Genomic DNA, 16,547 nt, shown 5'->3' with positions numbered 1-16,547 from the left:
AACAAACTTCCCAGGCAACACGTGGAAACTTCGCACTGTGGGCACTCCCCAAACGCAGCATACTAGAAGCTGACTGCTTAGAAACACATTCCATGTATTTGTAAAGTACAAAAGAACTGCCCCAGAGATGTGGCTTTGGAGTCCTCGTGTCTGTCAAGTACAAAAAAGGCTGGGTGAAAATACAAAATTGTTAAACTTCCTTCTCCCAACCACCAATTTCCTTCTATCATCATACCACAGATGCTGGATTTAAAAGGTAGGATCAATGATTGAGAGATAGAGACAGATAGATAGATAGGGAGATAGAGAGATAGATACAGATATTGATATATATATATATAGCTATAGATATAGATATTGATACCATTATCTATATCTATATTAGCTAAAGTCAATCTAGCTTGCTAATGAAGTTATGCTTAGGGAAATGTTAATTTTACTATGTTTCATAGAAGAAAAAAGTAAGTCATTTATTTTAAAATTTATCAAACGATTATTCTGTGCACGGAACCATGCAAGGAGCCATTGCAGATGGATACCTAGGCGAGTTAGATGCATGGCTCCGTTCAGAGGCCTGCAGTCAAGAGGAGACAATAAGCCACTCACATTTCCACACACACCAAGCAACAACTGAAGTGTCAATGCCGTACATATAAAATTGTACTGGCCAGAGTTTCTCTTAGGGAGAGCACCACAGTGATTTGAAGAAATGCTTTCATGTGCCACCTGGAGTACCGTGTGCCGTGCAAACTCCAAGGCATCCTAAAGGGTTTCACAGAACAACAGGAACACCAAGAGAGAAGAAAAATGGGAAGGGCCTTTGAGAAAACAGGCAAAAGATGGAGAGGGGAAGTGAGGAAATGATTGGGAACCATAATGGGTGGTTTGGAGGAGCCGCCTTCCTGCAACATGACGCCAAGACCTCCAGACCTTTAGGAAAGCCAACTAAATGCCAGGAACATTTGGACAGTGGGTGGTAGCAAATTCTTTTTTTAAATGAAAATTGGCAAAGAGGCTGAATTTTGCATCTCTGTTAATCCCAGATAAAACAGAAGCAGAAACTGGCAGCAGAAGGGACAAGAAATTCAGTAAAATTGTGGGAAATGAATTGTACTTTCCTAGACCGTGAAATTGGAGGGGCTGGGTATTAAACCAAGCTTACGGGCTTTCCAGGAAGCAGCAGGAAGACCTCAGCTACACAAGGGCTAAAAAACTATTAATGATACAAAAACATGTCAAGGAGCAAGAAGATAGAAAGCTTACTTATGGACAGAGTGGTCCAGGAAGGCTTGAGCTTCAGTTTGGTTGTGAGAAATGGGAAGAATCCTGTCAGGCAGAAGGAACTTCATGAGACAAAAACCCAGAAGGAGACAGAGCAAGGCACCTGCTAGGATCTACAGAGCCCAGGGGAGGGAGAAGGGCATAAAATTCACAGATGGAAGCCAAGGAGATAGGTTTGAAAAGATAGTGATAAAAAGTGCTGATAAGGTGTTGGATGACTCAATGTGCCATTAAGTTATTTATGAATAATCCAAAGAAGACACTTCCCAGACACAGACATGTAAAAGTTTACTAGAACAATTGTGAATTAACATCTATGTTGAGTAGACCAAGTATGATGGTAACTACTAAGAACCTCACGAAAGTAGCCATGATCTTTGGAGAAAACATAACCTTACTACGTACGGCCAGCACAGGGGTTGTCCAAGGATGGTCTAGGGACCGCTGGGCATCCCCAGACCTTCTTAGGAGATCATCAAGGTCAAATGATTTTCATAATAACTTTAGAACATTATTCACCTTTTATATTGTGTTGACATTTGCACTGATGACGCAAAAGCAATAGTGGATAAAAACTGCTGGTTCTTTAGCATGAAATGAAGGCAGCACTAGTAGTAGTCATTGATTTGGGTTGGCCAAAAAGTCAATTTAATTTTTTTCCATACCATGGCTCTAGTAGTGCTTAGTTGTCTTCAGCTTCATTCAAAACAATTTTGTTAGATTGTATTGTGGCAGCTGTCATATAAGCATGCATTAAAAAAAAAAAAAAAAAACTTCTCAAAATTGGTGAGTTTTTGTGCAACCATTTTAATACTGAAAATGGAAGAAAATAACCAAAATTTTTGGCATGTTATGCTATATGAATTCAAGAAAGGTAAAAATGCAATTGAAATTAAAAAAAAGATTTGTGCATCATATGGCGATGGTGCTGTGACTGAATGAACATGTCAAAGGTGGTTTGCGAAGCATCTTGGTACTGTTGACATTTTGGCCAAATAATTCTTTGCTGTGGGGCTGACTTATGCCTTGAAAGATGTTTCACAGCACACCTGGCCTTTACACCCTAGAAGTCAATAGTGATAGACAGCCAGCATACTCAAAATACCCAAATCAATCAAGTTATTGGTGAAAATGAAAAACATGTCTTTTATTTTATTGAAAAAACTATACAGACTTTTTGGCCAACCCAGTATGCTTTACCCCTCAGGCCACAGCAGCAAATACCGTACCAGGTTTTAAAAGTGTAGAGAGCCCGAGTCCAAAAAGTTTGAGAACTGTTAGCCTAAAGGATATTCCTAAAGTACATTCTAAAAGTATATTCTAAAAGACATTAGGTTTACAAGCTCTTAATAGGTGATACATAAAGATAAGGCTGGGCAGTCAAAGAAATTTGGGAATAGAAAATCAAAGTCATTTTATTGCGGGACACTGATGTGCAGTTTTGGATCACACACTTATATTTGTAAAGACGTGGATGGGCTATGTATGTCATGGATTACCGAGAGGGGTCACTGTCGGGGTGCCCAGATGGCTGGTTGGCTCAGGACAGTCCTGGGTTAAGCCTATGATCAATCATAATGGCCTCTATTCACTTTCATTAGCATTCAAGTTTGAAACAGTAAATTATATGGTAATCCTAGTTACAGCCCATCGTATTTACCATATTTATTTGACCATGGGACCTATTTTTCTTTCTCTTTTTGAGGTGCATCTCATGGGACAAATGTTCCAAGGAACACACTTTTGGAACCACTATTACGTGGGAGGAGACAGAACACAGCAGGTGACCCCATTCTACGCAGGTCACATTAATCGTCTGTTATGGTTACAGCCTAGTTTTCATCAAAGCACAGATGCTCACCACTTTATCAACAGTTTGAAAAAAGCATAAATGTAGTAGATGGCAAATCCTCAGTGGCCGAGTTCATAGCATTAAACTATAGGCACCATTGAAGTTTCTGAAGAAATACTTCATTTGCTTCCAGGTTAGATAAATATTCCCTAAACTCATCAAATGTGGCTGGGTTTTCCATTTGGAAGCGATCCATGATGAAACAGTTCCAAATGTGAAGCCAGGATTTCTTAAAACACAATTCATCCCAAAACCATAAAAAAGAAAGCAGATATGCCCTAGCAAAGATGGTAAAATAGAAGTGCTCTAAAAGCAGAATTATAGGCATGGTGTCAACATTACAAGCACTGTGACCCAAAATGCCTCACCATCATTAAACCTCTTAAGCAATCAACATGTGCATGACATACTCCAGTCAAAAATAGGCAGAAGATTGTTACTTGCCAAGAAAACACAAACCACAGCCATTACCTGGTAGTGCTTCAGAGTCCCGTTAATGAGGAGGGCAGACTGCTTCTCCACCCGCTCGGAGATGGCATGAGCCACCGTGTAGTAGGACTGGGAGCCTCTGGCACTGCACTGCATGCTGTATTCATCATCCACGTCTTGCTTAGCTGTCCTGGAGACAGAGGAAGTGGAGAATCACACACAGAAATTTTGGTGCATGTGTTTTTCTTTCATTCCATTAAAAAAAAAAATGAACGAAAGGCCTAAAATAGCTGCAATAAGTAGGGTTTATTTATCACCTACCATTTATTTGCCTGGCAATGGAAATACATTATCTGTAACCCTCACAAAAACAAAGCAAGGCAGACAGTATTACTTTCATCCCCAGTTTAGGCATGTGGTGACCTTCAGGCTCAGAGAGGTTGGTTAATTTGCCTGTTGCATAAAAGGCAGTGGAGTTAGAATCCGAAGGCAGGCCCACTTGACCTCAAAGGACTGATATGAACAAGGACCGTACCTGCAGATTAACCCTTGGCCTGTGAAGCTATACTAGGTGCTTGGGATGCAAAGATAATCCTATTCACAAAACACTGTCCAGAGCTTGGAGGACAGGTGAGAGAGGGCCAGAGTCAACATAAGAGACAGGAAAAAGGAAAGGTATTTCCTTTTTCTATGCCAGGCTAAGGAGCTAGTACTTTATTCTAGGGGCAATGAGGAGTCATTGAGAGGTTCTTAAAACCTTCAGGGAAGGCGGGGCAGACTGATAAAACAGAGGTTCCTAAAGTGGGACATACAGCCCTGCAGTAAAAGGAGAAAAGATTACAATGTCTTTTTTTTTTTTTCCAATCTCATCACTTTATAATGTTTCATTTTGCATATTGTTTCACAGCAATTTCCTTTGATATAGAGCCACATGTGCAAAGAGCTGTGTAGACAGCTGACACAGGAGGACCGGGATGGAGCACACAGCTGGGTGCGCAGAAAGGGGAAGGAGGAGAGGGTTCCCAGGGTGCTGGGGTGTTTCCCGGCCGGAGCTGGTGACAGACTGGCGTGGCAATGAGGAAGAGGAGGGAATGGTGTTTCTCACTTGGGTGTCTGGGTGAGCGTGGATGCCACGGAGGGAGGGACGGAGGGAGGGCAGCAAAGCAGCCAGCTAGAGGGACAGGTGCTGCGGTCAATTCAATCCGCAATGGAGTGCACGTGACAGGGGAGGAGCCCAGGAGGAGCCTGAGCTGGAGGAGGGGGCTCAGGAGGAGAGGAGGGCAGAGGGCAGGCGAGGAGCAACCCCGAGCTCTGGGGCCTGGCTGCCGGGAACTCAGTGGGGACTCCTGACAGCAGCGTTTCGAGTGGAGTGTGGGAATGAAGCCAGGTTCCTTCCTTAAAATTTCCTAAAAGAGAATCCATAAAGCCTAATTTGTGTCATGAGATGCATCTGCGGGGAAGAAGACTTTCGAGAGATACTCACTCAATGATCTGCTTAGCATCCTTCTCGGAAACTTCTTCACTGTTTGGATCCAGGAGTATTTTCTCTTCAGTTTCCTGCCGACTAGACTCTTCTTCCTCATCCTGGGGAAGGAACAAAGATATGGGGAAGATTTCATTTTCACAGGGGAATCTCTATAATGGGCAGTTTCTGAAAAGAGACTAAACAGTGTTCAGCTTCCCAAATGAAGTAAACAAAATTAAGGGAGGAAGCAGATTTCACACCTACCTATACCAGGCAACACACCACCATTCCCTTGCTGTTTAAATCATTAAATGAGAGAATAAAGGGAACCTTCTGAGGAGCCCCTGGAACCTTTGCTCCCAAGAATATGATGTAAAAATCATGCCAGAAAGAGGGACATGTATCATTGGTTGGTTATCAAAGAGTCCTGTAGGCCACAAATCTCTCACTTACTTAGCAACATTCTATATCCTTCTCTCCAAAGCCACATTCTGGACACCTCAGTATTGTCCTACTCAAAAAGATTCTCTGATAAGGTCAATGGGTTTTGATGGGCCCATAGGTGTTCGCAGCACAGGACTTGAGCTTGTAAACATACAGCTTTCTGTGGTACTTCACACCACACATTTCTGAATATTTAGTTGAAAACGGTCAGTAACTTGGCAAAGGATTCATTCATTACCTCCTCACCTCTCCACTGTATACTATGTTCTGCTGAACTGTTTGAAAGCTTCACTAAATATTCATTTCGATCACCACTAACCACTGATGTTGACGGCTAAATCTTTCCAGATAATCCAACAGAATTATCTGGAAAATTCTTTGAAAATCCTCTGAAAAATCAAAGTAGATAGTAAAAATGCAATGCTTTCCCATAATTCTTGACTGAAAAAAATGTGAAGTGACACAATATTAATGCTGAAAATCAAGCCTATGATAACAGGTCATTGAGACACAGGGGTAAAATGGGGAATCAGCACAGCTCCTCCATTTTCCAGGTAAGAAATGAAGCACTGAGAGGGACGGGGCTTGCCATGGGCAGGTGGCAGATCCCTGACAAGGTCCTCGGTCGCTGGACCCACGGTCGGCGTTCCTTCTCTCCCTGGCTATGCAGAGCTGCCTGCAGCTGTCAGTCCCAGGCTGACATGCGCAGGTTAAACATCCCACTTTGTCTCATCTCTGTCCCTCTCCCCGTCTCCCGCCCCCGGCTCACTTAATGAGAAGATTCTTCCAACAACCCATTCATCCAAATAAATGAAAAACATTTTTATTTTTATTTATTTCTTACTGATTTTAGAGAGAGAGGGGAAGGGAGAGGAAGAGAAGGGGGGAGAGAGAGAGAGAGAGAGAGAGAGAGAGAGAAACATCAATGTGTTGTTCCACTTATTTATGCATTCGTTGGTTGCTTATTGCATGTGCCCTGCCCGGGGATCGAACCCACAACCTTGGCATATTGGGATGACAATAGCCAACTAAGCTACTCAGCCAGGGCTGAGAAACATTTTTAAAATTGATTTTTGTAAGCTTCAAATATATCAGAGGAAGAGTAGCCTATAAAAAAAAGAGCATGGCTCTCAAAATATTTGCTTTTTGTTTGTTAGTATGCTTTTTAAAAAAATATAACTTTTATTTTTCCTTTTTACAGAGTGTCCATGGTAGAGTAATTTAGAAAACATAGGTCCACACAATGGAGGGAAATAATGATTGTCTTAAAGTCCTTGTGCACTGTCATCCATGAGGCTGCCGCCCGGCCAGCAGCACGTGTGCCGTGACACTCCTTGAACCAAGGTTCCTCTCTACAGGCAAAAATCAGAGTCGCTGACTACAACCCTGACGACAGAGATAAAGGAGATAGAAATATCCTTTTAATCCTCCTATTTGTAATTATTAAGCATTTCATAGTTGATCTAAAAATTCCTTTATTATTTCATAATTTCTATTAAAAGCACACAAGATTACCATTTTAGTTTCTGGATATATTGAGCATCACTTCCAAGAGACTGAAAAGTGAGCTTCTCTTGTTGGTAACAAGTATATCCAAGGAATGCAAACAAGAATCACATTTAAAGGGAAACCAAGAGGAACAATAAACTCATGAAACCAAGCCCATGTTGTCCTTTTTGTCTAAGTTCCCAGACTTTCCAGACATTTTTAGGCAGCGAGCCCTGAGAATGAACCACTTGGAGGCACGGGACTGACTTTTCCAAAGTAATCCACATTAGTTCTCCCCAAAAGGCCTTTCTACCCCTTCCAGTTTAATGCCAGCTTCTCTTTCTTGTTTCCAAATAAATTTAGAATCCGCCAAGTTTCTCCATTGCTCAGGAGCCCCCAAAGGTCATAGGCTGGCTAGGCATGCCCCAGCAGGGCTCTGGCAAACCCTCCCCCCAGTCGTCACCCAAAGGCCAACACTCAAAGGAGACGTGACAGAAGGGCCCCCCTCATTAACTTTCGAACCGATCACCTCCAAAGAGAGATAGGTACCTACCTCCTCCTCATAGTCAGAATCACTCTCTTCGCTGTCAGATCTGGGGGCAACTTCGTAACTACAAGAAAAGGAGTGGGGAAGGAGAGGGGGCTTAGTCCTTTAAATTATGAAACAATATATACAATATACACGTGACTTAACATGTACAGTGTGCAAGAGACAAATGCAGGTAATGATTTTAATTGTTTCAGCAAATGCTGTCTTGGTTTACGTCCAAGGTTTCACAGAGACCACAGAATTCTAAAAAGCCAAAGAACACCAATAATTCTGCTTTAGTGCTGTACCCAGGATTCATTTCCAACCAGGCGTCCAGCTGACTTGCTTTGGGTGCTTCTGGTCCAAATAGGACTTTGCCAGTTTCTGTGTGAGTTACTTTGACAGGAAGGTCACTCATCTGACTGCTCTCATCGATGGGCTAGAAAGGAGAAAACAAAAAAAAAAAAAAGACAACACCTCAACATTTGGTGTTAAGACATTCTCGCAATTCTGTGCTGGGCAGGTCTCAGCCTTGTGGCTGCCAGCATCTGAAACCTTTCTCTGTGAACAGAAATTTCACTAGCACAAGCCCTCAGCTCTCCCGAATGAATGCACTCAACAAGGCTCTGAATTAGGAACTAGAAGTTCAAGGTTGTAGGGCCCTATAGGCACACTGGTGGGAGGGCAGATGCCAGCGGCAGCAGTCGGTACCGGTACCGTGGTCTCGGCCGGGCCAACCTCCTGCCTGCGCCCAGCGTCAGTCATGACCTCGCTGATCGGCTGTATGTACAGTATCAGGTGTAGCCTCAAGTCCAGTTCTCCAGGCTTCTTGGAGACCTGACAAATTACCCAATATCCTATGAATACATTCCTTTCTTACTCAAATCAGGCAGAGCTGATTTTTGCCATTTGCAACTAAGAACCTCAGCCCCCAAATAATATCCTCCAGATAATGACTATCGCAAACTCATGGGTTTGGAGAGAATGGGAGAAGAAAAAAATACGTAACTTGTGTCATCTAATTACTAGCCAATTTGGCTTCTGCAGAACCAGTATCCTTTATCTAAAACCAAACCACCGGGTAACGAGACCAACCATTGGTACCTGGGAGTATGATAAGGCCAAAAGCTCTGCTCATTTGAAATCTGGAGAGAAGACCAAGACAGAGCTGAAGTTCATTATTAGACTCTTGATGAAAAATGGCTTGCTCAGAAAATTAAGAGAATAAATGAAATTGCAGAGGTTGCGTTTAACCTACTTCAGAGAATAAACTGTTTGCAAAGGCCTAAAAATGCACTAATCCTATGCAAATGAATGCTACTGATTAGAGGGTGACTGTATTTCTAGGAGCGGACCCCCGAGCAAGGTATTTGTTTGGAAATGCTTGATTTGTGAGCCGTTCAAGTTATCTATTTCCTTAAAAGTAATAAAATCCAATGTTTAGGCTATTCGTTAATTCCAAATTTTTTCTAAATTATTCTTATTTGGAGTTAAATAAAAATGAAAGGAAGAATAGTATACTGTACGTTATTGTCTAAGCTAATAGAAAATGAACACACTCCTAAATTGGTTCTTTCCCCTTTCTCCCTTAATAAAGTGCTGTCAAAATGAGAAAGAATATATTAGCAATTATCCTCAAAAATAACCTTTGAAAAAAGGAAAGGTTTCCTTTAAGTTGTGCTTTTTTTCTTTTATGTGTGCTAAAGCAGTGGTTGAGAAAACCACTCCTTTGCATGCCAAGAGGATACTTCTACCTTGTTAATGTAAAAGGCCACCTATGTTCATGAGATAAAGAAGGAAATCTACCATTTGCTACCATCTCCCATGGAAAAATCATACTCCATGATCTTGAACTATTGTAATGCAGCTTATTTCATTGTTTTAGATGTCATGCCTCAGAGAAGACTGGGATTCACTGTCGCTCGAATGAAAACTTTGGCAGAAACACTGAATGAGCACAGTAGAGTACTAACACAGGAAAATTATTTCAAAACAAACTGAGCAAGATTTCCACGTTACCAACTTCAGCAAACAGAACACACGTGCTAAGATTTAAAGAAAAAAAATGTCACCAGCCCAAGATCAGTAGGTAACTTTCCCAAGAGGCGATAAGAGATGAAGCACTTCAAACTACTGCATTCAGTCTCTCCCCTGTGCTTGTTCATTATAGACTGGTGTGAGGTGTGCTTAGGTCAGGCTGGGCCTTTACAAATTAGAGTGTGTCTAAGTGCTCTAATATATAGTATTCTTCCTCATAAAAGCCCACTGAGAATTTCTTACACATTAGACATTTACCCCAATCCTTTCTTCCCTTGTGATGGATTATAGTGGTTAAGCAACATTTATTGTTCAAGAGGTTTCTGCATAGACTAGTGGTTTCAACCTTTCCTCTTCATCCAGGCTGTTCGCATTCACAATTCATCTCACTTGCATAGTGATTCCAGAATAGGAAGAGGCAACCCTCCACCCACCCGAAACCTCCAGGCAGGTTTATCTGAATCTGAGAGAGGAGAAGGTAGCTTCAAACAGGCTCCTTCCCATCCTGCTCTGGGCTATGCCTCCTCATGTGGATCACTGGCAGAGAACTCGGGAGTTTTCAAAAGAAAAAAATCCAATAAATGAGCAATTGTATTCTCATGATTCAGGAGAATATTGGAAATACTAGAAAATAAAATTTAGAAATATGCTGATGAGTTGACAAATAGAAGCTATATTCTATACAAATAGAAGCCTATAGAAGATACAAAAAAATAAGTTAAGCAAATAGGTAAATTGTTTAGCTTATGGAGTTTTATAATTTCAAATTAGTAATAAGGAAAATGGGTCATAGTTTACGCTTCTGTCTCATTTACTGGGCAAATGTAATTATAGAATCACTTAAGACTTTTACACATTCTATGTATTCCTAAACATATGCTTATATGTGCACAGAAAATTCTGAAACAGCAGTTGACTGGAAGTCTGAAAAGGAAGTAGATTACTTTTTAGTATACCCCTTTTATATTATGCTAATGTACTACCCTTTATACTTAAAGATGAATGGCTGAGTAAAAATAAAATTCATATATACGTACAATGACATGGCAAGGTATGTCAGGGACTAACTGAGCAGACACAGCAGAAATGGATGCAGAATCTCTTACCTCTCCATCTGGTCCCAGGGCAGACTCCCCTCCCTCTGCATTCTCTTCAGCCTTCTGTAAAACAACAACATGTCATGTTACATGTCAACCAAGAAGATGGGTACAGGAAGGACTTCATTGTAACTCTGGGGTGTACAATGGCACTTCATTGCTACTCACCCTCATCTAACAACACTTAAGTATTCATGCCTTTTATTTTTACTTGTTTTCACCATCTAAAAGAAAGTGTGTATTCTATTAGAAACTTGCAGAGAGGTTGTGAGAGCCAGCTGCAGTGCAAGGCCAGTACACTAGAGATTTGTGGATTGTCTTCCAGGATCCAAAGAGCTTAAGACATTGGCAGCACTGAGAGGGAGAGGTCAGAACCTGCAATGTTCTCATGTTTGGCACTATGAAGACAAATCCTGATGGGATCAGCAAAACTTTCCTATTCCCTTAGCAAGTTTTCTAAAAATGTCCATTGAGAATAAACTCTGAACTGTTCTTCAGTCATAAAAATACAAAATTATATAAAACTCTGTGAGTCCTCTGAATGTCTTTCATTCTACCTAAGGGCTCTCATAATATTTAGTGTTTCCACAGTGGGTATATGTGGAAATTTGAGGCAGATATTGTGATCTCATGAAAAATTCTGTGATCTACTGTTTCTTAAATATTCCAGTATCTTAGTTCATTAACCTCTATGAGCCTCAAAGATGGCCTAAATGGAAAGCTAAGATTATGTCACATTTTGTACATACCGAAGTGAATCTCATCTGTAATATTCACAAATTAGTCTAAAATTTCTTACATTTGTAATGACTTCTTTGACAAGTGAAATCTTTAACATCACCTTTACATAATCCTTATTTTAAAGTTATTACTGAAAAGCTACACTACTTCAGGGTAGTATAATGAAAAAAAAAAACCAAACTTTAGTCATTTGCTTTATCAAGACATTTAAGAAAATGAGCTTTCCTCCCCTGGGCCCTTTAGTTAATTAAAAATATATATATAATGATACAGAATCAATATTAACTCCACTTGGTTTACTTAAGGCATTGATTATATATACATTTATGCTTTCTATGAAAATAACTCAATTGTCTCTTGACAAAACAGCTCTTATAGAAAATGTGTAATGTTTAAAATTCAGCCTTTTGTCCATACTGAAGAAACGCAGTTTACACAAATGTTTGAAAATTCTGAAGTTCTCTTATAATTTTCTTACAAAAATAGATGTATGCATGTATGCCAAAACACAAGGCACCACAGATAGGAAACAAAATGCTCCTTTTGGTTATGATTTTACAATAATTTAAGTTTCTATTTTTGCCACCCCAAAGTGAAAATGTTTACAAGCTCAAAAGAAATGATCAGTATCGAAAAACAGCAGGCTCTTTGTCTAGGCTAGAAATACAGAGAGAACAATGGCAGAAAAGCTCAGAGAAGAAACTATCCCTGCTACCAGCCCCTGGTGTTTCCATTTTTGGAATTCTCAGGCACTATACTCAAGCAACTGTTTTAATTAATTGGAGAAAGTCAATTAATCCTACCATTCTTTCCATTCAAATCAGAAATAAGCTACCAATTTGGCCCACAAAGGAAATCAAATCAGACAACGAATAAGCCAATTTCCAATAGCTAGCTGGTGAAACTGGATCACCATTTCAATGACTAGCACCTGAAAAAGCTTGAAGGACCATAAATAATAAAATCAAAGCTATTCTGAATGATATTTTTCTATGAATATGCTATAGACTAAGCAAGTGTGTTATCATAAAACTGCCTCATAATTAGGCCCTTCCATTATTTAAAATCCTCTAACCTGACTTTAAAAATTCTGCTAGGTATCAAACTTGAGAAGCAATGTAATATTAGATTTAAGAAACTTGGTTCTGGAATGATTCAGTAGACGACCCGCATGTGAATCCTAGCTGTGTCACTAAGTGCAAGAGACCTTCACTTGTGTGATCTTGAGCAAATCTTCTGTGTCTTGGTTCTCTTTCTTGTAAGTTAGGGGCAGTAACAGTCCCTACTACCACATAGGGCTGTTGCAGGACTGGACCACAATTTCAACATATACAGTTCAATGTCACACGTAATATACACTGAGAGCATCAATCTCCACAATGTAAAAGAATCACCAATAGTCCAAGCGCTATTATTGAGTGCCTATATGAGTCTGCTACAGCACTGTCTGAAAACTGCTTTGTAAGGTTACAGGGTCAGGGATTTCTGTCTGTTTTTTTCCACTTATGTATTCCCACCCCTACCAGAGTACCTGGCTTTTACAAGGCACTAAATAAATATTTGGTGAATGAATGGAGAAAAAAAAAATGACTGACTGACAGAATAAGAGAATGCAAGAACAATACACATACTCAGTGAAATATCATTATTGTAATTCAGTGTCAATGTATTTGCAAGTCAAATAGTTAAGAACACACATAATTTCTCATTGAACTGGCGCTCTATGAGATTTCTCTTGCACGCACTGTACTTACACCCAATTCAATGATGTTGTTACATGAGGGGGATGCCAGGTGGCAGTTTACAGCAAAGGATGCCAAGTCCTCCCATCCTGCTTTGGATTCTTTCAGTTTGTAGGTTTCTGGCTGGAGTTCTTTCATAAATCCATGTTCTCGCATCAAACTGGTATTTTATTCCTTCACCCCCGTCCCCCCCCCCCCCCCGCAAAAACCTTCCCTTTTCTGGGCTCAAGATGAACTCCAAACAGACGGTGGCTGGTGCTCCCATTTGAACTAACCGTGGACAGTCTCTGCATACCAGGCGACAGGACCTGCCACATCTCCCACTGCCTGAGGAATTTTCACATCCAGGTAGTTATCTGTATTATGTGACTGTAAACGTATCCTATCAATATCGCTGACCTGAGCTTACTTTCACTGATTAAAAGCAGAACACTAAAGTTCATCCACTAATTAGAACTAAAGGAATTCTGGACCACCTCCTTCCTACCTGAAAAAATCTGGAACTAATTATGCTCAGGGAGGGAGGAAGGAGTGTAATTAACCTAGTCATGGAGGGGATAGGAAGCAAATTACTCATAACTAAAGACAACTTGGATTCCTAATTCCAAAGGCCAATGTCAATTCCTATCTTCCATTTAGAAATGTTCAGGAACAAAGCTATGTGCATGGCTACCCATCTTCCTTGCAGAAGTTATATAAAATAATCAGTGACGGGGTCAAAAAGATAGGAAAATCCCATTTTTAAGCTGAACCCAAGAAAATAGACTTCTATGGGGCACTTTATTTATTGTAGTTTACCACAACATAGGCCATAAACAGCCTTGTTTCATAAAGAAACAGTTTTATATCAACTATTTTACAATCTACATTATAAAGTGAATGCATTTTTTCCCCCAGCAGGTGTTATGATATACTGAAACAACATTCAAATGTGCCGGCATCTTAAAGACTCGTTCTGTTTCAATGGAAACCTAGGCTTTCAGAAACCACTGGGTTATTTTTACTTAAGTGGACCTCTGAGCATTAAGATAGGTGATCAGGCAATAAAAAAACCCCAAGAATATCGAATGAACTGGCAATTGCACATTACTTTGGTTGTACTTTGCAGAGAAAACCAATTCTAACATTTTGACTCAAATAACAGGTTAATCCAGTTAAGCAGGACTTTGATCCAAAATTCTAGTTTCCTCCATTCTGACAGTAAACTAATCAAATAAATCTAATCATTGTGGCATTGTGTTCACCTGTCTTTACAATAGTCGCTACACTCAAATGTCCAGAGTCACCTAAGAATCTCTCTTTTACCTACGGAATTGCCCTTGTTGAGAAATGCGGCAATATACTATATCTTTGGGGAAAACATAAGACATGAAAGGATTGAGAATTGGAAACTTGAATGTAAAACAAATGTCTAAACATTACTACTTTGCATTTGATGTTCTTTTTATCAAACATTATTTATACCGAGGCTTTTCTGACTTTTTGATATCTAAAAAGGATAAAAACACATTTTCTATCACAATATTGATCAATACATTATATTGGAAAGGTTCCCTCTCCAAAACATCTCAGTTCTGAGATTTACTTATAATTATGGTTGATGAAAGAGAAAGGGAATAAAAGAAGTTTCAGAAAGAAAAGGAAACACCACAATGAAAAAGATCTGGAACAGCATTCCATTCCCCATGGATCCCTATTAGTGGCATGAGTTTCCAAGAAATGTCACAAATAAATAACAATGGCATAGTTTTGCTGGTATATATCCAATTGAAAGGTCTGAAAGACAAAATTAAATATTTATTTTCAGCCTGAAGTCAGCAGCTCAAGAAGCCGAACACGTAAAATGGCTAGACTTCTAAGCAGTAGGTTCGGGTCAGGGGATACCATGGGCTCCTAACTGTCACAGTCTAAGAAAAAATACCCCCTAAAACCCTGCAAGAAATACCTTACTATTACCAGAAACCACACTAAATTAGAGGCCACATAATACAAATTCTTTTTGGAAGAGCTAAGGAGGGACAGATAAGCAGAATCCACCAAAATTAATAAATCTGCATTTCAAGAACCTGTCATTATCCTACAAGATGATATTCAATTGATCCTCAACTAGAAAAAAAAAGGTAGTTATTTACTCAACATCACAGAAAATATACAATGGGGGGGGAGAAGATTTTTACTTTCAAAAACCCTACAGCCACATTTTAATCATCATAATCCTACATTTATACCAGAGAATGGCTTGACAAGGTAACCAAAATCTACCGAGCACTTACTATGTGCCATGGAATGTTCTAAAGTCTTTAGATGAACTTTTCTACTCAGTCCTAACAAATCACCTTCTGACAGAGCAAGCGACTTAAGTACTGGATAATAGATCTTTTAATGAAATATCCTACAAGGGAATAAGAGCAAATTCATCTGATATGTTTTCTTATGTAGTTATGAATGTAAAGGATTGTGTTCTCACATGATTTGGACAGTAGGCCAGTTTTCTAATTTAGCATGTTTAATCCTACATGTATACACCCTGATGGCTTCATCTAGCCCCCGTCCCCGTTCTATCCTGCAGTCACCCAGTGGTCGTTAGAGAATAATCATGACACAGGACGGAGACCTCAAGGTCATGCTAAGTGCACGCCATAGTGCAGTCCTCCTGCCCCGCGGCAGAGACTGGCTTCACATAATGAGATATTTTCAATTCTTTAAAAATTATTCCTCCTCTAAGTCTTAAGTAGATACATACAGTTTATCTCTTTTTCTTCCATTACAAGGGCATTAATGGAAGACCAGGCTGAGAAGGAGAAGTTTCAGAATGATTTATAAATATATACTTCATAGAAATGGCTCTAATGGTGAGAAGAGAAAATTAAACAAGGTCGTGGCAGGTTAAAGGAACTTCACTCTATTATTTACTAACAACAAGTAAACACTATAAACTCCCTAGCGGGAAAAACAAAGACCTTTTCTGTTACACTGGGGCTACTATTTAAAAATTATACAGGAGTTTAACACAAAGTAAAAAATAACTCTTTTTCAATTACATTACAAAGTCAATCATACTCCTCTTTAATAACATAGTTCTTTGAGTAACCTGTGTCTTTGTTGTCTTACAAATGTTGCTACCAGCTCAATGCTATTTGCTAGGTAAAAAAGGTTTTCTCAAAACAAAGATTTATCGATGCCTTTCTTAATTAAAAAATTGTGGTTGGGTGCAGGATTGTGTGCAATTCTATAGGAAAATGCTGAAAGGGACAGCACAGAATTCTGAAGCTTCTGTATGCAGTTTCCCTCTCCGATTGCAACAAGCAACTGTCAATCATTCACTCTAATGACTGGAGGAAAGAAGAACTATAGATAATCCAAAGTGTCAAATAATCAGCTTTTGAAAGCACTTGTTTTATTTGCACTATTAAAGGTACATCTGAAATTGGGTAACTCATTT

The 16,547-nt window shown here is 39.7% G+C and overlaps 1 protein-coding gene across 6 annotated transcripts in view; it reads right to left on the bottom strand.

The window, feature by feature from the left end:
- The window catches only part of SMARCA2 (SWI/SNF related, matrix associated, actin dependent regulator of chromatin, subfamily a, member 2), a 160,178-nt gene that overhangs the window by 97,842 nt on the left and 45,789 nt on the right, over nucleotides 1-16,547 (bottom strand). For all 6 annotated transcript variants that reach the window (XM_054583062.1, XM_054583067.1, XM_054583065.1 and 3 more), the window contains 5 exons: nucleotides 10,632-10,685; nucleotides 7,797-7,927; nucleotides 7,513-7,570; nucleotides 5,046-5,146; nucleotides 3,605-3,752 (listed from right to left, as the gene is read on the bottom strand). In XM_054583062.1, the coding sequence (XP_054439037.1) occupies nucleotides 3,605-3,752; nucleotides 5,046-5,146; nucleotides 7,513-7,570; nucleotides 7,797-7,927; nucleotides 10,632-10,685 (492 nt within the window). The remainder of the gene's footprint in view (nucleotides 1-3,604; nucleotides 3,753-5,045; nucleotides 5,147-7,512; nucleotides 7,571-7,796; nucleotides 7,928-10,631; nucleotides 10,686-16,547) is intronic.

The sequence above is a fragment of the Pteronotus mesoamericanus genome, unplaced genomic scaffold (genome assembly GCF_021234165.1).
Source record: "Pteronotus mesoamericanus isolate MK-2021 breed Mesoamerican mustached bat unplaced genomic scaffold, CSHL_Meso_final contig_73, whole genome shotgun sequence".
NCBI classification, from domain to species: Eukaryota; Metazoa; Chordata; class Mammalia; order Chiroptera; family Mormoopidae; genus Pteronotus; species Pteronotus mesoamericanus.
The sequence above is the reverse complement of the archived record's forward strand: the minus strand, read 5'-3'. Positions and strand labels throughout refer to the sequence as shown.